Consider the following 25933-nt stretch of genomic DNA (forward strand, 5'->3'; position numbering starts at 1 on the left):
CTGTCTCCATCGATCCCCTTTTGTAGCTTGGTGGAGTGCGTCGCTGACAGGTATCCCCAGTTCCTCCACTATTTGGTCCGACCATCGTGTGGGACCTCTACCCCCAGGCCTTTTTCCCTCTATTTTACCGGTCACCACAAGGCGTTAAAAAGGTTTAACATGTAATCTATTTTAATACAAGCTGACCCGGCAGACTTCGTGACCTCTTGTGAGTCCGCACGGGTAGGTACCACCGCCCCGCCTATTTCTGCCGTGCAGCAGTAATGCGTTTCGGTTTGAATGGTGGGGCAGCCGTTGTAACTATACCGAGACCTTAGAACTTATCTCAAGGTGGGTGGCGCCATTTACCTTGTAAATGTCTATGGGCTCCAGTAACCATTTAACACCAGGTGGACCGTGACCTCGTCTACCCATTTAAGCAATAAAAAAAAAACCGTAAGGCTGATCCGTCGAACTTTACCATAAGCTATGATTAGTGTCAGTTCTGATAGAACTACTTACAGTTATCAGGTGTGGGGATGAGTGGCCTGCACACAGAACACAACGAGGTCGCGTTGAAGGTCTGCGAAAATGAATAATGCTATTGTAGCCCAAGTAACTGGTCAACACAAGTTATATTATATGAAATGGTATGATGGGCTAGTTCTTTTCCCTACCTATTCACTGGTAGCCTGAGGGGCTATTCCAACTACGCTCCGATTATGATCGGAGCGTAGTTGGACTATGGTTCTGGTCGAACCCGTCGCTTGCGAGCAAGAGCTCGGCGAGTAAATTAACCCACAGACACAGCCCACTGAGTTTCTCACCGGATCTTTTCAGTGGGTCGCGTTTCCGATGCGGTGGTAGATTCTGCGAAGCACGGCTTTTGCTAGGGTTCGTGTTAGTTAAGGTTACGCTGAAATAGCCTCTCAAGGCTCTCAGTTAGGTTGAAAAAAAATCAACTACGCGCGACGGGTAGATGAGCTCCCGGGCTCAATCAGAATTTACTAACACTGGCCAAGAGCAGTGCTTTGCTAAATCTATCACCGGATCGGAATCACGACTTGGAAACTCAGTGGGCTGTGTCTGTGGGTTAATTCACTAGTCGAGCCCTTCATCGCAAGTAACGGTTTCGACGAGGACGATGACCGGTGCTTGAGGTACCTAAAAGCACCGTTAGTGGATCAGGAGGATCCGTAATGACAAGCTTAGGGCGACGTCGACTGTTTACCATTCGGTCTACAGGATCGGGTATGGTAACTTTTCGATATGTATCAGCGTAGTGTACTTACGGTTTCCGTGATGGTGTGAGAGGCGTCCAATGCTCCCGGGGCGCAGGCGCCGTCGAAAAACTCTCCCACAGCTTTCACATAATCGCATTCTGTCTCGCTGATCACGCCCCGCAGCTGGGCGGTGCGCACAAATGCGACGTACGCTGTCATAATAATGTTCTTAATAATATAATATTAACATTAAAGAGTTTAAACTTAAGAATTGGCTGTATGGCTTAGTTCCATTGCCTTTCTCTTCGAGAAAAACCCTATTAACACTACTTAACATTAAGACATTAAAGGCTTCGTCAAACAGAACGCGTACGGTACTTGGCGCTGCGTTTTAACGTCGCGCTCTTTACATGTCCCACAAATTGACTAGATGAGCCCTACGCTTCTTGACGCAACGTAACGCTAAATCATAGTGCCTTTCGATAGCAGTGTGAAAATTTAAAAGTATTAAGATGTCGAGTGATTCCGATGTGGCATTGTATAAACATGGGTATTTCCTAACTATTTTTATCAATTTTTCGGGCATTATCCAGTGTTTTAATACACATTCACTCGGACGCTAAAATAAAATTTGTAAAAAATTACAACGCCTGACGTCAAAGCGTCCTAACGCCACGACAGAGCGTTGCGTACTTATAGCGCTGGCGCTCTGTTTGACAGTTTATTACCATAGAAGTACAACACATCTCGGCGTCATAGCACGCCGTCAGTTTAGCGTTCTGACGCGCGCTAAGTACGCGTTCTGTTTGACGAAGCCTTAAGACAACATTTACATTATTTACAATTCAAGGGTAATTTTACAGATTTTACTTTTGGCGGGCTTTCTGTCTACCACAGATTATATCAATGTATGTAAAGAATGCTGCCAGTGCGTACAGTTACAATCCGCCTACATAATGTTCTTCAATTTATTTGATCGGACTTAAGCTATCTACATTATTAGCCTCAGACATGTCTCTTGGAACATAAAAATTAGCAAGTAACATAAAATCATGTCGCTCTTTTTGTCACTAAAATAACAATTATTAGTATCTGAGGTGCGGGCTCGATACAAGATGATAATCTTAATTGTTAACGCGAAACGCACCACTGTTTCGCGGCAGAAATAGGCGGGGTAGTGGTATCTGCCCGTGCGGAATCTTCTGGAACAGCTACCCCGAACTTTAGAAACGAGGGTAACTGAAGGCATGGATGATTCGTCTAGTTAGGGCTCTGCGTAAGGTTTTTTTGTGTATGGCCCTCGGAGAAAGTGTTAGTAGACTGGCCATACATACCGCACTGCTGGCCATAGAAATGGGCCAAAAGAATTCTAGAACAGTAGTCTCGGATTGAACGTGGACAGGCAGGAACGTGGCTAACTAATGACATGGACGGATAATCTGATGAGGGCTTTATACGAGGTCCAATTGCGTTTAGCCCTAGACCGTAAGAGATCAGGAAACGTGGAAGATATCCACACCCATGAAGCGACTCGCGGATTTAAATCGATAATTTAACTCACCAAGCCCTCCAAATTCTGGGAAGCAGGCCTTCTTTCCTCGAAGGTTCTCGAAGCGGGTGATGTTCTCCTGCGCTGCGGCCGTTTCCTTGACGAAGGCCGCCACCCGAGAAGCTCCGGATCTGGTGTTCTGAACCAGTTTCACGGGCGAGAGGCGGTAATGTCTGAAACATTTGCAACATCAGATGAAGAACCGTGACTATTGAGAATCTAGTACGCTGACAATAAACTTCCTGGTGGTAGGACCTCTTGTGAGTCCACGCGGGTAGGTACCACCACTCTGCCTATTTCTTGTGAAGCAGTAATGCATTTCAATTTGAAGGGCGGGGCAGCCGTTGTAACTATACTTGAGACCTTAGAACTTATCTCTCAAGGTAGGTGGCGCATTTACGTTGTGGATGTCTATGGGCTCCAGTAACAACTTAACACCAGGTGGGCTGTGAGCTAGTCCACCATCTAAGCAATAAAAAAAATCAAATTAGTTTGGAAGCTACTTTATTTATCCCTTACCTATTCAATCATAGCCTAAGAGACTATTCCATCTACGCCCAGATGGATAGATGAGGCCACGGGCTCAGACTGAGATAAGTTGCTAACACTGGCCTTAACAAGTGCTTCGAAGAATCTACCACCGGATCGGAATCACGACCCATTGAAGAGATCCAGCGATTAGGGCCTACGTATTCTATAACATTCATCATTCATTATCATTATCCTTCCCTTTTCCCAGTTACCTGGGGTTGGCGCAACATGTTTTATCCTTCCACACTCCTCTATCATATACTATTTCTTCGCTCACTCCCCTATTACTCATATCGTCTTTCACGCAATCCATCCATTACTTCTTAGGTCTACCTCTTCCTCTATATCCTTCCACAACCATAGTTAACATTTTCTTACCAACCTCTTTTTCATTTCGTCTCATCATCATACGTATTCTATAAAGTGATCTTTAAAATCGAAGCATAAGGTACTTACTGCCTTGCGATATATCCATAATTGGAGGGAGTAGCAATAAAATCGGCTCTTGATTCCTTGATGTCGGTGAGGCAGTCGAAGACCGAGCTCCTCTGCTGACAGGAGATTGCCGGCTGAATTCCGAGGGTGTAGGCTGATGCTCTAACCCAAGAGCACTTGGTTTGCTCGTTTAAGTTCGTGGTACACCAGCGTTGAGCCGGAAGACAGGACGCCGTTGAGTCTATAGCGGGAATGCTGCGTACTGAAAATATATAAAGAATACGTTATTTTGTACAAAGAATATAAACAAAATCTAAGTCACGATCTGAAATCAGTAATTTCTACTATACTCTGAAAATTCCACTCTATTATCATCAGCCTATAGCAGTCCACTGCTGAACATTCTTTTCAGACGTACACTCCTGGCGGACTGTTCTTAAGGGAGGTATTGTAAGGAGTAACTTTTTAATTGATGAAATAGGTCATAGGAACAGCCTTTTTCAGGTAGGCACCAGACCTCATGCTTGAGGTTTCCGCGCCGAGGTGGTGCGTGAGGTATATGGGTCTTGACGATCTGCAGAGGCTGCAAGTAGCCCGCGCGCCTAAGAATGCTCGTAGTTGTGTATGTCTTATTCCTTGGCTCCGACTCTTGAGAGACTTCTCCATCTCTCTCTGTTTGTGGCGGTACGTTAACATTCAGTAAGGGAACACTTAGTACATGACTTAATCAAGTCTGTCCACTTTGTGGGTGATCGGCCGCGAGAGAGTTGACCGTCTACTCTTCCTTGAACCATCAATCGTTCCAACGAGCTTTCATTGCGGATGATTTGTCCAAACATATTAAGGATTCGCAATTGCACAATAGATAGCCTTTGTTTCATGTGGAGCTCTTTCAGGATGGACATCAGACATTGGTGCGATGAGCAGTCCATTTTATCCTCTCCAGCATCACACTGTTGGACATAGGTCTCTCCAACTGCTCGCCACTGAACACAATCCTTGGCTCCTCTCATCCAACTCCTGTCAGCCACCCTGCACAGATCATCACTCCACCAAACCTGAGGGCGTCCTGCACTGCGTTTGCCAAATCGCGATCTCCACTCTATCGCTGCCTAGAATAGGACCCAGCATCCCATTTCTGCCAGTGGACCGTAAAAGGAGATTAGAGGATTTACCGTACAAAAGCGTTTTTGTGGAACCAGTTTATTAAATACGAGATACAGCATTTGTTGGTGGCATTTAATGGTAGAGCATATTGTGAACCCTCGAGCGAGGACAACATCATTTCTATTATGCAATAGCAACTTCTCGTCTCAAAATACGACGAAAGAACCTACTGAGCCTCACAGTCGGGTAAAGTTGAGACACTGGTAAAATGAGACACTGTGGCCATTTTAGTCACTAAAGTACATTCGGATCATAAGGATAACAATTAAAATGCAACGTGCTATCGACAGCCCGACCATACCGAAGCTGACTGTTAAATTAGCGCTTATATAAAAAATATTGGTAAGTAATAAATATGGGTACCGGTAAGAGTAACGCCATCTATCGCCTAATAGCCGAACGAATATCGAAGTTTCTAGTAAGCATCTAGAACGCTCGAGAAGTACAGAGCCATCTATTATCAGATAGAATAGGATAGGAAACACATCGAAAGTACTCGCCTTACTACCTAAGAAATTTTTATTTTTGTTATTTTTTATTTTGAGACCCCAATCTCCCCAAGGTTCTATTATGAGGTGTTTCACGCTTATCCATTCTTTCCGGGACACCCTGTATACATATATTGATAAACAACTCACTCGGAGCGGTATAATTGGCTGGAGCAACGGGGGTTTGCTCGAAGACAACCCTCGCGTTCGCGCCCCCAATGAGGCCGCTGAACAATACCGACTGCCAAGAGTTCACTCCGGGATCAGTTCCAGTCGGCCACCACGCCTGGAGATTGGTGAGGACAGTGGAAGCTGCAGCCCTGTGGAGAAATTTGATGGGTGTGGAATGTTCAAGCCAGACCACTCCGGGAAAGCAACCAATTCAAACAAAGGTTTTCTCCCTGTTATTATTATTAAAGATCGGTTTTCGGTGAATTTAAAAGTACTTTTTTTACTGCTAAAATTTTCTGGGGGTAGGACCTCTTGCGAAGATACCATCACCCTGCCTATTTCTGCCGTGAAGCAGTAACGCGTTTCGGTTTGAAGGAAGCAGCCGTTGTAATTAAACTGAGACCTTAGAACTCATATCTCAAGGTGGGTGGCGCATTACGTTGTAGATGTCTATGGGCTCCAGTAACCACTTAACACCAGGTGGGCTGTGAGCTCGTCCACCCATCTCAGCAAAAAAATAAATGAATGAGGAGATTGTCAAATCGACTATATCGAAGTGATAACTTCTTAAGGAAGGTATTGATAAAATAGGTCACAGGAACAGCCTTTTTCTGGTAGGCACCAGATCTCATGCTTGACGTTTCCGCGCCGAGGTGGTGCGTGAGGTATATTGGTCTTGACGATCTGTAGAGGCTGCAAGTAGGCCGCAAGCCCAAGAATGTTTTAGGGCCATACACACCAAACGACTCCCCTTGCACTCTCTCGATCCTCTCTTGCACGTCCGATCTCCCGGGTCAGAACCCGGAGAGAGTGGGGGGTTCCACCCGTCAACGCTGTACCGAAGCAGAATGACTTACGTAGACGCGACAATAGCTCCCCAGGGTTGCTTCACGAACGAACAAGGTGCCACAGGGTTGCTCAAGATCTCAGGGGTCAACGCCTGAAGAGTTCCATCCGGACACAGCAGGGAGAATGAGGCTGCGTCTTGTGGGTTGCGGATCTGAGAATATAAAAAAACGAGGTTACTAACAAATAAATTGTTATGTCGGCAAAAGTAACGCCATCTGTCATCAAATAGCAGAAACGATGATCAAAAGAACTAGTAACATCGAGAACGTTCGAGAAGTGTAACGCCATCTGTTATACAATAGCGAATACACATCGAAACGACTTGTATCCTATAGATTTGTCGTGTCGACTGTATGGTTACTGATGCAATGTAAGCGGTGTTAACTGCTCTTTATTAATAAAACAACTTAGTTCCATTTTTACTCCGTATATCCGTCATAAGTGTCTGACGTGTCGGGTGGGCTATGCACGACTGACTAATGCAAGCCAAGTACAAAACCGCATACGCTACTAAACTGTGTCCCTACATCGACTATAAAAGCGTTGCAGTGATGACATGAAGGGAATCAGTCATCGGTAGCACTCGAAGCGAAACAGCGAACGTATCACCTGAAGCGAAGCGAGAGAAGGGAATAGCGAATTATGCCTTAAGTACTTTAAGTGTTAACTAGAGTTTGAATTTTATTTATCCCGAGCCCCAGCGCGTAACAATATCATCATCATTCTCCTGCTCTTCTCCCAGTCACCTGGGGTCGGTGCAACATGTTTTCTCCTTCCATACTCTTCTATCATATATCATTTCTTCGCTGACTCCCCTCTTACCCATATCGCCTTTCACGCAATCCATTAAATTTTTTTAGGTCTAACTATTCCTTTAAAGCCTTCCACATTCACAGTTAAAACTCTTTAAGCAAATAGCGCATAACAATATCATTTTCGCGTCGAAAATGTCTAAATAAATCGGGTCTATATACGAATTCCTTCGACCATAATAATTCTTACATTAAAATAGTTCCGGACGTGAAGCCAGGCCGCGTACGCCACTGTGGGGACGCTGTCATTCGTGCTGACCCTCAAGCACTCCAACGCCTGGATGTGGCGGTTCTGGTTATTGACTCCGGCGACGCTGATGCCCATGTCTATGCTGTATCCTGTGCAGCCGGAGCTCCCACCGCATAGGGAGCACAGAGAGGGGAAACGCGTTTCTAGAAGGAAGATGAGATAGTTTGAAAAAAAATATGTTTTTATTGCTTAGATGGGTGGACGAGCTCACAGCCCACCTGGTGTTAAGTGGTTACTGTAGCCCATAGACATCTACAACGCAAATTTGCCATCCACCTTGAGATATAAGTTCTAATGTCTCAGTTTAGTTACAACGGTTACCCCACCCTTTAAGCCGAAACGCATTATTGCTTCACGGCAGAAATAGGCAGGGTGGTGGTACCTAACCGTGCGGAGTCCGGAGTGCGGTCTATGGATGTTATTATCCATATAAACCTTCCTCTTCAATCACTCTATCTATTAAAAAAACCGCATCAAAATCCGTTGCGTAGTTCGAAAGATTTAAGCATACATAGGGATATAGGGACAGAGAAAGCGACTTTGTTTTATACTATGTAGTGATGATTAAAGAAAGACGATATTATGTGTAAGAGGGGAGTGAGCGAAAAAATGGTATAATATGATAGAGGAGTATGGAAGGAGAAAATATGTTACGCTGACCCCAGGTGACTGGGAGATGGGCAGGAGGATGATGATTACTCTGCTAATAATTATAATTAAATCAATAGATGTACTGACTTAAATCGGTGGCACCTATGACAGAGAATTTGAGAAGTGCGCGTTTGGGATGCTATGGACATGTGATGAGACGAAATGAAAATGAGGTTGGTAAGAGAGCATTAACTATGAATGTGGAAGGCTTTAGAGGAAGAGTTAGACCTAATAAAAATTGAATGGATTGCATGAAAGACGATATGTGTAAGAGGGGAGTTAGCGAAGAAATGGTATGTGATAGAGGAGTATGGAAGGAGAAAACATGTTACGCCGATCCCAGGTGACTGGGAGAACGGCAGGAGAATTATGATGATGACGATGATGATATTACTCTGGTAATAATTAGATCAATAGATGTACTGACTTAAGTCGGCGTCAACTGTAGAGTTTGAACTCCAGGTCCCAGGTCTGCAGGCAGCTGAGAAGAAGGAGCTTAATGTTTCCACTTCGATTTCCTCGGCCGTTTTTCTGTTCGTGTCCACGTCGGGGCAACGGTCGGTGCGCGCGGCCTGACAATGACAATAACAGTAACATTTTTAGCAACGAAAAAAATAATATTGCTTTGATAGGTGGCTAAGCTCACGGCCTGGCATTAACTGGGTACCAGAGCCCGTGGACATCAACGACGAAAACGCCGCCACGCACCTCGAGACGTCAGTTCTAAGATCTCAGTTTTTAGTACAACGCCTGCCTCATCCTTCGAACCGAAACGCATTACTGCTTCACGGCAGAAACAGGCAGGGCAGTGGTACCTACCCGTGCAGACGCACAACACATCCTACCCTCAGAAAATTACATTTTATAAACGTTTTGTTTTTTAAAACACGATATATGCGCATAATGTTTACTTGTATCCATACAAATCGTCAATAATGTTTTGTGACTTGCAAATAAGCCACATTGGGCGCTTACTATACCTTAAACGGAATACTTTGGGACTACAATAATGACCACGGTAGCCTGGTCTCCGTGTTCATTCGGAGCTATCGGATTGCACTGAACTAATTCTAAATCATTAAATATATGTTTTTTCTAATTGTTTTACAACGTACAAGAGAAAACCTGGCGCAAATAATTTCCCAACTAAATATAACCTAATCTTAATTCAAATGAAATCTAGTTTAGGACAAAATCGCATATTCAACTAATACAACTAGGCCACAATCGCTTATTCAACTAATACAAATAGGCCACGATCGAATATTCAACTAATACAACTAGGCCACAATCGGATATTCAACTAATACAACTAGGCCACAATCGCATATTCAACTAATACAACTAGGCCACAATCGTTTATTCAACTAATACAAATAGGCCACAATCGAATATTCAACTAATACAACTAGGCCACAATCGCTTATTCAACTAATACAAATAGGCCACAATCGAATATTCAACTAATACAACTAGGCCACAATCGCATATTCAACTAATACAACTAGGCCACAATCGCTTATTCAACTAATACAAATAGGCCACAATCGAATATTCAACTAATACAACTAGGCCACAATCGCATATTCAACTAATACAACTAGGCCACAATCGCTTATTCAACTAATACAAATAGGCCACAATCGAATATTCAACTAATACAACTAGGCCACAATCGCATATTCAACTAATACAACTAGGCCACAATCGCTTATTCAACTAATACAACTAGGCCACAATCGCATATTCAACTAATACAACTAGGCCACAATCGCTTATTCAACTAATACAACTAGGCCACAATCGCTTATTCAACTAATGAAAATAGGCCACAATCGAATATTCAACTAATACAACTAGGCCACAATCAAATATTCAACTAATACAACTAGGCCACTATAGCGTATTAATTATTAGCACTCACCGCTTCTTCCAAAGTCTTGAGCACTCTTGGGGACCATCTCAGGTCGGACTGGTCGAATCCGGGATGGCAGTATCTACCACCACGCAACCCATCAAGTCCTCCGGTGTGGTTATTCGGAACTACAGCCACAGCTTCGAAGGAGAACGTCTCTGAAAGGATAATGTTTGAGCTAGAGTCGATATTCGAAGGGTTTTTTTTTATTGCTTAGATGGGTGGATGAGCTTACAGCCCACCTGGTGTTAAGTGGTTACTGGAGCCCATAGATATCCACAACGTAAATGCGCCACCCACCTTGAGACATAAGTTCTAAGGTCTCAGTAAAGTTACAACGGCTGTCCCACCCTTCAAACCGAAACGCATTACTGCTTCACGGCAGAAATAGGCAGGGCGGTGGTACCCACCCGCGCGGACTCACAAGAAGTCCTACCACCTGTAAAAAACTTACGTGCGTAATCCTTACAAAAGACAGGATCTTGATTGAGATTCGTTGAGCAGAAATAAGCTCTCGTGCCTCTCCATCGAAGTATTTTATGCTGACTGTCCTACCATTTCTCTAAGCCTTTCAATACTGACGCATACATGCGCAAACACGTCACATACATTTCTGACCAATAAGGCGTTTCAATTCGAAGAGTTTCTGCCTTTGGACAATTCGCGTCTGGGGTATGCAGCTGATGATATATACGAATTCGCTCATAGACGCAATCCACTGAGTTTCTCACCGGTTCTCCTCAGTGGGTCGCGGTGCGGATCCGGTGGTAAATTCAACACTGCTCTTGCTAGGGTAGATGTCAGCAAAACCTCTCGGGCCAAGCCCTGTAAGTTTTCTTACGAGGCTATTGGTCGTAGGTACATAAAAAACAGAATTTAGCAGAGCGAAACGGCTGGTTTCCAGGGTGTACCAAACCACACAAAAAAAAGGAATGTGACTAACCCAATCTACTGACGTCTCTGACGGTTGCGATGACCCTATTGTCGTTTGGCTGCTGCTGTGATAATAGAAGTAGCTCCTCCTCGGTGAAGAAGCCAATGTCCGCTTCTCCGCGGGCCAGTCTCAAAGCGCAGTCAATTCTGAAATTTCAGGAGGTGGTTTTATGCAAAAAATATGGAAAGAACTCGCGTGACATACGCATCGCGATGAACAGGTTTATTTGTTCTTTATCTAAGAATTAAATATGTATATATTGAAGGAAGAAAGCGTAATTGTCGTAACTTGTAAAACTCAACTTAGCACCACAGCCTTATAAATATGTAGATCCAATATATTTATTAAATTTCTTGTGTCGCGGTGCTTGTTGCCAAACTCCTCCGAAATGGCTCAACGGATTCTCATGAAATTTTATGTGCACCTCGCGTACGTCTGAGAATCGGTCAACATCTATTTTTCATACCCTTAAATGGTATGGGTGGTCCAGCCAAAAAAAATATTTCCTGCAGAAATAATGTATATGGCAAAACAACGTTTGTCGGGTCAGCCAGTATAATATTATTATAATATGGTAAAAAGTGATTTAGGCCAAAATGCAAGATACGATATTTCCGCTATCTCCCGTCGTTATGTATTGTTACGCCGGTAAGAGTAACGCCATCTATCGCCGAATAACCGAAACGAATATAGAAGGTACTAGTAAAATCGAGAAGTACAACGCCATCTATTGTCAGATAGCAGAAGCACACATCGAAACTACTTGTCTTGCCCTGAATGTACTCGATAAATCTAGGGATGTCGTATCGACTATAAAAGTGTTACAGAGATGTCACGCAGTTAGTCAGTAATCGGAACTACTCGAAGCGAAACAGCGAACGGATCACCTGAAGCGAAGCGAAAGAAGCGAATTGAGAATTTTAAAGTGTTTGCGAAGTGTTTTAAGTGTTCTAAGCATTAAATTACCCCGATTTATCTCGAACTCCAGCCCGTAACAGTTATATATTTTAAGCATATCTAAGTAGGTACGTGTGTATATCAGTATCTGTATCAGTCTCTGCTTAATTATAGCACAGGGAATCCTAGTTTGTGGGCAGATTTGTCCCCTGCTATTATTATCTCAAGCTATTCACACCGCAACACTATACAAAATACGTAGGGCACGTATCAATTAGATCAAGATTATGATGAATCCAAAAACCATCTTCTTAGGAAGCAGGCTAAGGTAATCCCTTGTTAAGTTACGCGGGTAGCTAAAATATAATGCCTAGGGGCTGGAGTAGGGCTGAATCGATGTCTTAACGTCGAGATACGAGGGCTGCACTAAAAGTATCGGGAATGGAATATTTCCACTGTTCCTGTCATATTAAAATCTTTTTAATTGAAAACTCCTTGGTTTTAAAAATCGAATACCATTTATTTATTTAAAAAAAGATTCTCGGTCTTGTCACGAGGTTTTGTCAAACTTGTTTAGTCGTTGAGAAAATGGAATTGACTCGAGAAAATTCAAGAGCGATGATTTATTATGACTTTCGAAGTGGTTTAACACAAAAACAGTGTGTTGACCGGATGATTTCTGCATTTGGTGATGAAGCCTCATCCAAAATCACAATTTATCGCTGGTTTGCTGAGTTTCAACGTGGACGTGTCAAGCTCAATGATGATCCCCGTCAAAGTCGTCCAAAAACTGCAGTCACCCAAGAAAACGTTGATGCTGTGCGTAAGCTGATTGAGGAAGATCGACATGTGACATACCGCGAAATTCAGGCAACTTTAGACATTGGCATGAGTTAAATACAAATAATCTTGCATGAACAATTAGGTGTAAAAAAATTGTTTTCCCGATGGATACCGCATTCGCTCTGTGAAGAGCAAAAAGCGGCTCGCTTACTTGGTGCGTCAGAACTCTCGAAAGATTCCAAGCAGGATCCTCAAATGCTGTATACAACATTGTATCAGGTGACGAATCCTGGATATACGCGTACGAACCCGAAACAAAAAACCAGTCACGAGTTTGGGTGTTCGAAAATGAGTTAAAGCCAACAAAAATTGTTCGTTCACGGAGTGTTGCAAAAAAAATGGTGGCCACGTTTGTCTCCAAAACCGGACATGTTACGACTATTCCTCTTGAGGGACAAAGAACGGTTAATGCAGAATGGTATGCTAGCATTTGTTTGCCACAGGTCGTTTCTGAGCTCCGTAAAGAGAACTACAACCGCCGCATCATCCTCCATCACGACAATGCGAGTTCGCACACCGCGCACAGAACAAAAGAGTTTTTAGAGCAAGAAAACATAGAATTATTAGACCATCCGCCGTACAGCCCCGACCTAAGCCCTAATGATTTCTATACTTTCCCTAAAATAAAGAATAAATTGCGTGAACAGAGATTTTCATTTTTTTTTTTTTATTGCTTATATGTGTGGACGGGCTCACAGCCTACCTGGTGTTAAGTGGTTACTGGAGCCCCTAGACATCTACAACGTAAATGCGCCACACACCTTGAGATATAGTTCTAAGGTCTCAGTATAGTCACAACGGCTGCCCCACCCTTCAAACCGAAACGCATTACTGCTTCACGGCAGAAATAGGCAGGGCGGTGGTACCTACCCGTGCGGACTCACAAGAGGTCCTACCACCAGTAATTACGCAAATTATAATTTTGCGGGTTTGATTTTTACTGCACGATGTTATTCCTTCACCGTGGAAGTCAATCGTGAACATTTGTTGAGTACGTATTTCATTAGAAAAATTGGTACCCGCCAGCGAGATTCGAACACCGGTGCATCGCTCGATACGAATACACCGGACGTCTTATCCTTTAGGCCACGACGACTATCACCTGAAGAAGCTGTGGACGCCTATAAAACGGCCATTTTGGAGACCCCAACTTCCGAATGGAATGGTTGCTTCAATGATTGGTTCCATCGTATGGAAAAATGTGTCAAATTTCGCGGAGAATACTTCGAAAAGCAATAAATACATTTTTATATACTAATGTTGTGTCACTTCGTTAATTCCCGAAATTTTCAGTGCCGCCTATGTAATGTTCAATCATCTAGCCATTAGGGAAGATGTTATTCGATGCAATTCTTCTAAAAATATTGTATTCATTAGAAACTTTCCGGTTATATACACATACATTATATACACATACATACATATATCCGTAAATATACATGTTATATAATACCTACACAATCTTCTAATATATAAAATTCTCGTGTCACAGTTTTCGTTGCCATACTCCTCCGAAACGGCTTGACCGATTTTGATGAAATTTTTTGTGCTTATCCGGTATCTATGAGAATCGGCCAACATCTATTTTTCATCCCCCTAAATGTTAGGGGTAGTCCACCCTTAAATTTTTTATTTTATTTTTTAGACAAAATTTTTAATTTCTAGATTTTTATGATACAACATACAAAAATACATACAATCCTCAATTTTCACCCTTCTACGATCAACCCTTATTTTTTATTTGCTAATTAAAAACTAAATTTTTTTGCAAGAATTTTGTTTTTATTTTGTCATGACGTAGAATAAAAAAAAACATATTACTCTGAAATTTTCATCCCTCTATGATCAACCCCTATTTTTTGTTAATTATAAACTTTAATTTTTTTGGCAAGTTTTTTATTTAGTTTTATCATGACTTAAAATAAAAAAAATCATATTACTCTCAATTTTCACTCTTATACGATCAACCCCTATTTTTCCATCCGCAATAAGGTTGCAAGATGGCAACCAAATATTATAATTGTAGTACGATAAATTCTTATTCAGAGTTTATAATTTCAAGTTCCTTTAATTATGATTTTTTTTAAATTGAATTTGATCTCCCGCGCTCGCCGGTCGACTACTGATCAACTATTAATCGATCAGCTATCCCCACCAGGTGTCACCACTGATCCAGCAAACATCACGTAGTAGGGATGGGGACGAAGCCGGTCTCCTGTCTTACTTACTCACTATACATCATAGATTATACACTTAATATATTTGAGAGCTATACAATACTATACATTTTTCAGCCATGTTTTGTTGGTTTTATTTTTGTATCAATAGTATGTTCAGTAGGTCTGAGAATCGGCTACTATCTATTTTTCATACCCCTAAGTGAAAAGGGTTGTCCACCCCAAACATTTATTTTTTATTTTAATTTTTTGGATATATTTTTTTGTTTATAATGAGATATTATGTGGTTAAATGAGGTTTTTATTTCTACAGTAGAATTTCCCTAGAAATCTTATTTAAGGCAACACAACGTTTGCCGGGTCAGCTAGTATAATATAATAATCTATATCATAATATTATTACGTGAAGCAAAAACTTTGTAACTATCCCTTTTTACGAAAATTGCGCGGACGGAGTATGAAAATTTCCACACTTATAGAGAATATAGGGAAGAAGTGCACAATGCTAATATTTTTTTTAAATAATTCATAAAATATATATTAAATCAATAAAGAAAACATTACACACACTACATACCATGTATTTGACGCACACACGCATGCCTACTATTTATTGTCAAACTTTTGTTCTTGACGTCTGTTGTCCAATTGAGAATAGATTAAATATTGTTTGTCTTTGTTAATATTTTTTATAGTGTAGGCTTGGCGAAATTTGTGATTATAGAAGTATAAAATACAATCATAATAGTGTACAAACTTACAATTCCAATTAATTATAGTCGAATTTCGACTACTGCGGGACCTCTAGTTATTATTAAAGAATATTGTTTCTATTACGTTTTTTTATTACGTTCTCTTTTCCAAGCAAAGTTAGGTCAATGCCAATACGCACCTAGTTTCCACTCTGCTGCACGTCGCCTGGCTCCCGTCTTTGTCTAAATTCTGGCATAGTGACGATGAAGATGACAAAATGCACACACGATCTGTAAACATAAGACAACAATATATCTATACTAAGTAATATATAAATCTTGTGTCTACAGTGATTTTTGCGGATGTTCCGTTATAACTACTGAACCATACATCCGATTGACTTGAAACTTGGTATTCATGTAGAAAATACATGTACTTAATGGATAGGCTAATATTTATATGAGCGTTGGACTCCCTAATAAAAATGACAATAAATAATAAAGTTAATTTTAAATGCCCAGCGAAGCGGGCGAGTACGGCTAGTCTATCTATAAAATGTCGATGTTTGTATGTTCGTTGTAGACTCCAAAACGATAGGACCAAATTCGCCAACAGACACAAGAAGTTGAGTTTCTCGTCGCATATTCTCAGCGGCTCGCGTTTCCTATCCGGTGATAGATTCTACGAAGTTACTCCAGCTAGGACTAGTGTTTTTATTTATTGCGTAGATGGGTGAACGAGTTCACGGCCCACCTGGTGTAAAGTGGTTACCATAGCCCATAGACATCTACAACGGAAATGCCGCCACCCACCTTGAGATATAAGTTCTAAGGTTTCAGTATAGTTACAACGGCTGCCCCGCCCTTCAAACCGAAACGCATTACTGCTTCACAATAGAAATCGGCAAGATGGTGGTACCTACCCGCGCGGACTTACAACACGTCCTAGCATCAGTAATTATGCAAATTATAATTTTTCAGGTTTAATTTTTATTCCATGAATGTTATTCTGTCACCGTGGAAGTCAAACGTGAACATTTATTAAGTACTAGCGACCCGCCCTCGCTTCGCTTCGGAAATATTAAAACACACATGAAACCAAAAAAAAAATTAAAAAAAAAATTAAAAAAAGTAGCCTATGTTCATCAGGGACAATGTCGGCTTCTAATGGAAAAATAATTTTTCAAATCGGTCCAGTAGTTTCGGAGCCTATTCGAAACAAACAAACAAACAAATCTTTCCTCTTTATAATATTAGTATAGATATAGATATTAGTATAGACGTATTTTATTAGAAAAATCGGTACCCGCCTGCGGGATTCGAACACCGGTGCATCGCTACATACGAATGTACCGGACGTCTTATCCTTAAGGCCACGACGACTTCAATCGTTATTTACAATGTACCTACTGTGTTATTGGAATTAGGATATACATAATAGTTTCTATACAATTCCAAGGATCCAGTTACACGCTATCAGAGCGTAACCTTATCGTAACTCCGATTGATAACACACGATAAGAATTCAAAGTCAAAAGACGCGATAGACGGAATGTGTTGAATTGAAATTTATTCTTTGACTGTTTTTGAAGTGACAAATTCTTTAGTTCGTCATCGTTGTGATTTGAAAGTCGATGAAACGAAAGGGCGACAGTAAAAAGAGACAGAGACAGATAAATTCATTAGATTTAATGGTGTGAGAAAATGAGATAGAAAGCATTATATAGTGCTTCTTATATTCGTGATTCTCTTTGTGCTCTGTAGTTTTTTTTATTGCTTAGATGGGTAGAAGAGCTCACAGCCCACCTGGTGTTATGTGGTTACTCGAGCCCATAGATATCTACAACGTAAATGCGCCACACACTTTGAGACCAAACAACTCAAGAGCAGCTGCTTCGCGAATGAATCTACTACCAGATCGGAATCGTGACCCACTGAGAAGATCCGTCGAAAAACGCAGTGGGCTGTGTCTATGGATTAATTCACTCGCCGAGCCCTTCGTCGCAAGCGACGGGTTCTACCAGGACGATGACCGGCGCTTGTGGTACCTAAAAGCAGCGTTAATGGATCGGGAGGATCCGTAATGACGTGATGGTTCACGAATTTAGATGTAGATTTATGGAATGGGTTACCCCATTCGAATAATTAATTGAAGTTCAATTAAAAACATTGAACCGTCAATCTATATATATATATATATAAATGAATTGCTGTTCGTTAGTCTCGCTAAAACTCGAGAACGGCTTGACCGATTTGGCTAATTTTGCTCTTGAATTATTTGTGGAAGTCCAGAGAAGGTTTAAAAGGTAGATAAATATGAAAATGCTCGGAATTAAATAAAAATAATAATTTTGTTTTTCCTTTGATGTGTCCCCCGTCGGACGGATTCCTTTTGTTTGTTTTAGGTTTATTTTATACAAAAGTTTAGGTCTTTTATTTATCGATTGAGGCACTACGAAGTCTGCCGGGTCAGCTAGTGTTGAATAAAATTTTTTGATTTGATATTATTTGATTTGGAATAGTTACTTTGGCATAACGCTAAATTTTACCTTCACTTCATTTAAGTAGAAAGTGAAAATATTTTTGAATTATAGAATGTTAAGGAGCTATTTAAACCCTATTTTGAAACATTTTTATTGGTGCTCCACTTGTTTTGGTCTTAGAGTGATGCTATATAGCCTATAGCTTTCCTCAATAAATGCCCATTTATTGAGATGCCCTATCTAACACTGAAAGAATTTTTCAAATCGGACCATTCGTTCCTTAGATTACCGCGTTCAAAGAAACAAACTCTTCAGCTTTATAATATTAGTATATATTTGTTTAACTCAATGTCTACCATCGATAAATCATTGCCGATAGAGTTCGCGAGCACGATTTAAATTGATATCTTGCATGGCCTACGCATAACATCATATCGTAGGCAACGGCTTGGCTCTGCCCCTGGCATTGCTGACGCCCATGGGCGACGGTAACCTCTTACCATCAGGTGGGCCGTATGCTCGTCTGCCTACAAGGGCAATAAAAAAATCGTAATATTCCAAATTAGAAACCATCGTTATGTTTCCAAATAATTTTAGAAAAAAAAATTCCAAACCGTTGTAGGATTAACGATTAGATTTGAAATTGACAACATAGTTATATATTTTTTTCCAACTTGACATTTTTTGAAGCCAGTACTTGACAATAATGACCTCCTTGTATTGAGGTAGCAAACATTTATGAATGAAAAAGAGAAAAACTATTAAAGTAGACAATTTGGACTTTTTGGCGGGAACGCTAGGAGCGAAGTTGTGTGATTTGTTTTATTTGTTTTATTTTGTCTATTTAGTGTTTCTTCAGATTTGAGTATGTAATAACGGTGGTTTATTAACTGTTTAGAATCTGTGAAAGTACACAAATGTGGGAAAATGAAACAAAGCCGCTGGACGTAGCTTCTCGTGATCCTCCAAAAAGTCCACTGAAAATCTCAGTAAATGACCACCATTTTACTGAGATTTTATTTCATCACATATCATTTCATTTGTAAATTTTATTCGTTTTTAATCATTTATGTTATGTAGCGACTAGTTTCCTTAGTTTATTATTATTTATAAACTGTAAATAATTAAAACGGCATATTATAAAAATCTTATTACTTGACACTGGCTAATGCACAAACCGCCCCGGAGCCAAAATATAAATAAGAAGAAGTAGACAATTAATAGGAAAAAATTAGGTACCTACGCTACGTAGGCCTTTCTATTAAATAATCTGGTTCCTTGATATGACAGCTTACTAGGGTTGACAAAATCTTCGGCTTTGATAAATTAAGTAATTATATTTTTTACGGGGTATTTTCTAACACGTTGTTTTTTTTTGATTTTTATTAGACGATGTTATTCCTTCACCGTGGAAGTCAATCGTGAACATTTGTTGAGTACGTATTTCATTAGAAAAATTGGTACCTGCCTGAGATTCGAACACCGTTGCATCGCCTCAACACGTATGCACCGGACGTCTTATCCTTTAGGCCACGACGTAGGTTCATAGGTGTATTGACAATCCCTAATTAATTACATAATATTATCAGATATCTCTAAACGCTTGAGGGAGGCTACACGTGATGCTAAGGCTGGCTGGTACTTTGCACAGAGAGTGAGTCTGACTGTCTAACATTTACGCAGCCAGTATCTTGGGAACTGTGCCTTCTTCTAGCGCATTGGAAGATTTGTTCTACTGTGTGAATATTGATTTATGTTAAATTATTTTGATTTGATTTAGCTATACTAATATTATAAAGAGGAAAAATTTGTTTGTTTGTTTGTATTCAATAGACTCCGAAACTACTGTACCGATTTGAAAAATTCTTTCACTGTTTAGAAGCTACACTATTCCCGAGTGACATGGACTATAATATTTTTAGAAAAAAAATAGGGATCCTTACTAAAACTCCAATAATGCAATCCAAGGTTAAAAAAAAATTACTTAAATATTCTTTACATCGCGTGCCCTGCGAAAACGATTGATGATAGAATAAAATAATGTACCTACTACGACTTTGTAGAACACATTATTATTTACAAAAAGTGTCGCGACATCATATGTCTAACTATTATAGTTATGCCGCAATGAGTGTTCTTTTATTTAAAAAAATAAAACAACCTCAAATATCGTTGAAATTTTTGTTAAAGACCCGAGCGGAGCCGGCGCGGTCCGCTAGTTTATTAATAAAGATTAACAAAATTACATAATAATATTATTATGAATACCACTTACGACTTTGGGCACGGCTAGCGCCGAACACGAGGGATAAAATGAGAAGCTTCGCGAACATTCTCACAGGCACTGTTCAAGAATTTCCTCAAAAAGAAAACAAACTATTTAAATGTTTAAAGGACTTCAATGAGTCCTTGAATAGCCGACCACGCCCGACGCACTGAAAATTTTGGACTGAAGCGTCCAACAGTATAGGTTAATGTGACTCGAATACGCCTCGGAAATTCGCCTGTATATCTATCGTATCTTATCAAACATTTCGAAATTCAACGTTAAGGTATATAGTGGTGATATAATGATTGTACATCGCTGCGATAACGAGTCGAGCGCTAAATAAACTGAGCTAACGGAACATAGCAGTTTTTTTTTTCCATACCTACTCGCTAGGCTATTCCAACTACGCCCGGACCGGTAGGTGAGCTAATGGGCCCATTTTTTTTATGATTGACGGATTACTGGTGCCCTTTTCAGTTTCACCAGAACAGATGGGCGAGCAAGGGCTCAGCCAGGAGGGGTGGGATTAGCTAACAGCTACTCAAGCGCCTCCAAAAGACCTAACAACTCAAGACCAACTGCTTCGCGAATAAATCTACTACCGGATCGGAATCGCGACTCGCTGAGAAGATCCGGCGAGAACCTCGGCAGGCAGATGCATGGGTTAGGTTGCACGTCGAAATCTTTGCCGAGTTCCACGAGTACGGTTACCGGGGTCCCTACTCCTAGTGTTAGAGCTAAAGGCTTCTATTGTAAGGGTTATTGGACCTGATGTATTTGTAAGGACGTATCTAGGGCGTCAACGGTGACTGGTTTGGAGAGCAGTCAGCGGCGGCAACGATAAGGCGATTATCATGACGCATATCCTTATCGAAGTACCGTTCCGACGCTGATTTCATGTGTTTCCGGATTAATTCGAGGCCCAGGTCGTGTTGCCCAGCCGTGCGGCCCACAGGTTAAAGGAGACTGATCAAGAGACGTTATTAATCATAGTAGAACGTCCGCTTGTGAGTTCGCACGGGTAGGCACCACCACCCTACTTATTTCTGCCGTAAAGCAGTAATGCATTTCAGTTTGGAAGGTGGGGCAGCCGTTGTAACTATACTGAGACCTTAGAACTCATATCTCAAGGTGGGTTGCGGCATTTACATTGTAGATGCCTACGGACTCCGGTAACCACTTGACATCAGGTGAGCCGTGCAATAAATAAATAAAAATGAAAAAATAGGATCTTTCTCGAACAACCTTTGGTTAGACACGGTTATCGTCACTGTTCAACTGATTCTAAGTCATAATTAAGACCACGGACATGTCCAACCCGAAATATGTCTTGTCGAATCACTGTCAGGGCTTATAGGGTCTTCAAGCACCGGACAACCTTCTCCAGCGAACTAACCGATAGACACGGCCCACTGAGTTTCTCGCCCGATCGTCTTGACTTGGGACGCGATTCCAATCCGGTGGTAGATTCTGCGAAGCACTGCTCTTACTGGTGGTAGGACCTCTTGTGAGTCCGCACGGGTAAGTACCACCTCCCTGACTATTTTTACCGTGAAGCAGGAACGCGCTTCGGTTTGAAGAGTGGGGCAGTCGTTGTAACTATACTGAGGCCTTACAACAACAAGGTGGGTTGCGGCATTTACGTTGTAGATGTCTATGGGCTCCACTAATCACTTAACACTAGCTATGAGCTCGTCCACCCATCTAAACAATAAAAAATCTTGCTAGAGCCAGTATTAGCAAACTTTCTCAGCCCGTGAGCTCACCTACCCGTCCGGATGAAGCTGAAACAGCCCGTTAAGCTACCAGCGAATAAGTAGGGCAAAAGAAGAGCTCTGATGACAGTTCGTCACAATATTCGTAAGGGCAGTCCTTGAACTTAATGCGATTGAAAACTAGAACTATCATTCAGCTGTCTTCCGAACACAAAAAATCATTGGGCTAAACTTAAAAACTCGTCCGCCGCCGTGTCCACTAATATCTTATCATTCTCGGAATGAATATCGATCCGATATCGACTGATAAGAACGTACTCCGTGAAATCATACCCTACTTTGAAACTAGTGTGACCATAATTCATTCATTGAGTCTGCTTTTCACCGGCAGAATCGATATGATTGGTTCCGAAAACAATCTGAGTGAGCTGAGAAGATCGAATTCTAGCCATAAAGACATTAGAACCGGGACATTAGACCGGAAACACTTGAAGTCAGCGTCGGAACGTTACTTCGATAAGACTATGCGTCATGATAATTGTCTTATCGTTGCCGCGGCTGACTACTCCCCGTATCCTGATCATGCAGGAGCCAGTCACCGTCGACGTTCTAGACACGTCCTTACGGATCCATCAGATTCAATAACCTTTACATTAGACGCTTTCAGCTCTAACATTAGGAGCCGGCTTAGGGACCCCGGTAACCGTACTCGTCAAACTAAACATCAGCCCGCTGAGGTTCTCGCCGGATCTTCTCAGCGGGTAGCGATTCCGATCCGGTAGTAGATTCATTCGCGAAGCAGCTGCTCTCGTATAGGTCTCCTTCGGAGGCGCTCGGGCATCTGTTAGCTAATCCCACTCCTCCTGGCTGAGCCCTTGTTCGCCCACCTGTCCTGGTGAAACTGGAAAGGCCTCAGGACCATCAGTAATCCTTCAATCATATATTCATCCTCATATCCTTCATATAATCCTTCATTCAAAATAGTATAATCACGCCTGGGAACTGACTCGGAATTTAAATTACATTAATTTTTCGCAGACAAATAAACTATTATGATAAGCTCCGGTAACCACTTATTTTAAAACCAGCTTGGTCGTAAACTCAACCATCCAAAAGCTTGATAAAAAAAATTCACTTCTTTTTGGAACCTATGATGCCGCAATCTTCATCATCATCATCATCATCAGTGTATAGCAGTCCACTGCTGGACATATGCCTCTCCGATTACTCGCCACCGATCATGATCTTCAACTTCTCTCATCCAGCTCAATGATGCCGCAATACTTGTGTCTAATTAAAAAAACACAACATTGTCACCTTAAATTCATACTACTAAACCTCCAAATAACCAAGACACGCAACGAACACTCATTCGAAAGGAATCCAACCTAAAATCGTTCACATAGATACAGAAAAACACAATCGTCGCGGCTCTATTGATTTCGGTTAACATTTATCCGTTTCAATACAAAGTAAATTCGTGATGCTTCACCTTAAACACGTTATGAATAATACGGATATTTCAAAAATGACCGGCTTATGAATAATAGCTTCAGCGGAAATTGGACATTTCATTTATATCTGCAATGACGTTTGATTTTTTCCCGCCAATCACTACCGCCATTTTAAGTACGCAGCGTGGCCCGTATTCTCGTGCGATGCCCGTCCGCGCGTAGCTGGCATAGCGCTACCTTAGGCTTACTTTACTTACTAGGCTACCTTAGCTGACTTAGGCTACCCGCGAATAAGTTTTTTTTTTAGCCTTTTATTCAGATCCATATTACAATTATATGATTAAAATTAAATATAATATATAGAATACTTAAATTTTATTTAAACCTTAATCTAGCCTATTATTTGAATTTTTCTTATTTTCTGCAGATCTGTTTGCCAATCGACAAAGGCCTCCTCCAACCTTTTCCACTCATGTCTTTCTTGAGCCACTCTGTTCCATGTGACGCCTGCCACTTGTCTTATGTCGTCATCCCATCTTTTTTGCGGTCTACCTTTTTTCCTTTTACTTTCTCTAGGATACCATTGTGTGACAATTTTGCTCCAACCATATCTACCTCTAACCATGTACCCTGCCCAACGCCATTTAAGCTCCTAATTTTGCACCCTATATCTATTACCTTTGTTTTGCTTGTTATTACGGTTACTCAGTCGGTCTGACTTTTTCACGTTCATCATGCTCCTCTCCATTACGCGTTGGCATGATGCAAGCTTGCTAATCGTGTTTTGTGATAAATCCCATGTTTGACTGCCGTACATGAGAACTGGTAGTATGCAAGTATTAAATAGTTTGCTTTTAATGTTCATTTGGCAGCGAATAGGTAGGGAAATTAAAATAAGAATAGTGCAGTAAATGCGAATAACTATCGATTTAGCGACGTAAAGGTATCGACTTTTTTACTGGTGGTACGACCTCTTGTGAGTCCGCACGGGTAGGCACCACCACCCTGCCTATTTCAGCCGTGAAGCAGTAATACGTTTCGGTCTGAAGTAGCCGTTGTAACTATACGAGGGCGGCACTGAAAATTTCGGGAATTAACGAAGTGACACAACATTACTATTTAAAAATGTATTTATTGCTCTTCGAAGTATTCTCCGCGAAATTTGACACATTTTTCCATACGATGGAACCAATCATTGAAGCAACCGTTCCATTCGGAAGTTGGGGTCTCCAAAATGGCCGTTTTGTAGGCGTCCACAGCTTCTTCAGGTGATGAAAATCTCTGTCCACGCAATTTATTCTTTATTTTAGGGAAAGTATAGAAATCATTAGGGCTTAGGTCGGGGCTGTACGGCGGATTATCTAATAATTCTATGTTTTCTTGCTCTAAAAACTCTTTTGTTCTGTGCGCGGTGTGAGAACTCGCATTGTCTTGATGGAGGATGATGCGGCGGTTGCAGTTCTCTTTACGGAGTTCAAAAACGACCTGTGGCAAATAAATGCTAGCATACCATTCTGCATTAACCGTTCTTTGTCCCGTTCTTTTTCAAGAGGAATAGTCGTAACATGGCCGGTTTTGGAGACAAACGTGGCCACCATTTTTTTGCAACACTCCGTGAACGAACAATTTTTGTTGGCTTTAACTCATTTTCGAACACCCAAACTCGTGTCTGGTTTTTTGTTTCGGGTTCGTACGCGTATATCCAAGATTCGTCACCTGATACAATGTTGTATACAGCATTTGAGGATCCTGCGTGGAATCTTTCGAGAGTTCTGACGCACCAAGTAACGCGAGCCGCTTTTTGCTCTTCACAGAGCGAATGCGGTATCCATCGGGAAAACAACTTTTTTACACCTAATTGTTCATGCAAGATTATTTGTATTTGACTCATGCCAATGTCTAAAGTTGCCTGAATTTCGCGATATGTCACATGTCGATCTTCCTCAATCAACTTACGCACAGCATCAACGTTTTCTTGGGTGACTGCAGTTTTTGGACGACCTTGACGGGGATCATCACTGAGCTTGACACGTCCACGTTGAAACTCAGCAAACCAGCGATAAATTGTGGTTTTGGATGGGGCTTCATCACCAAATGCAGAAATCATCCGGTCAACACACTGTTTTTGTGTTAAACCACTTCGAAAGTCATAATAAATCATCGCTCTTGAATTTTCTCGAGTCAATTCCATTTTCTCAACGACTAAACAAGTTTGACAAAACCTCGTGACAAGACTCTCTTTTTTTAAACTCTTTTTTTAAATAAATAAATGGTATTCGATTTTTAAAACCAAGGAGTTTTCAATTAAAAAGATTTTAATATGACAGGAACAGTGGAAATATTCCATTCCCGATACTTTTAGTGCAGCCTAGTACTGAGAGCTTAGAACTTATATCTCAAGGTGGGTGGCGCATTTACGTTGTAGATGTCTATGGGCTCCAGTAACCAC

General features: G+C 41.2%; 1 protein-coding gene and 1 long non-coding RNA gene across 2 annotated transcripts in view; one reads left to right on the plus strand and one right to left on the minus strand.

Annotated features, from left to right (window-relative positions):
• Positions 1–20547, minus strand: part of LOC114243486 (transferrin) — a 28531-nt gene extending 7984 nt beyond the window's left edge. Inside the window, exons 1-12 of the mRNA XM_089738007.1 lie at positions 20322–20547; positions 15764–15854; positions 10964–11100; positions 10030–10178; positions 8533–8677; positions 7395–7597; positions 6401–6543; positions 5523–5692; positions 3739–3979; positions 2764–2924; positions 1272–1414; positions 502–562 (exon numbers count right to left, since the gene is read on the minus strand). Coding sequence (XP_089594133.1) covers positions 502–562; positions 1272–1414; positions 2764–2924; positions 3739–3979; positions 5523–5692; positions 6401–6543; positions 7395–7597; positions 8533–8677; positions 10030–10178; positions 10964–11100; positions 15764–15854; positions 20322–20379 — 1702 coding nt within the window. The 5' untranslated portion in view covers positions 20380–20547. The remainder of the gene's footprint in view (positions 1–501; positions 563–1271; positions 1415–2763; positions 2925–3738; positions 3980–5522; positions 5693–6400; positions 6544–7394; positions 7598–8532; positions 8678–10029; positions 10179–10963; positions 11101–15763; positions 15855–20321) is intronic.
• Positions 1–25933, plus strand: part of LOC149500060 (uncharacterized) — a 255500-nt gene that overhangs the window by 71192 nt on the left and 158375 nt on the right. The window lies entirely within an intron of this gene.

This window comes from Bombyx mandarina, chromosome 24, assembly GCF_030267445.1.
Source record: "Bombyx mandarina strain Sakado chromosome 24, ASM3026744v2".
NCBI classification, from domain to species: domain Eukaryota; kingdom Metazoa; phylum Arthropoda; class Insecta; order Lepidoptera; family Bombycidae; genus Bombyx; species Bombyx mandarina.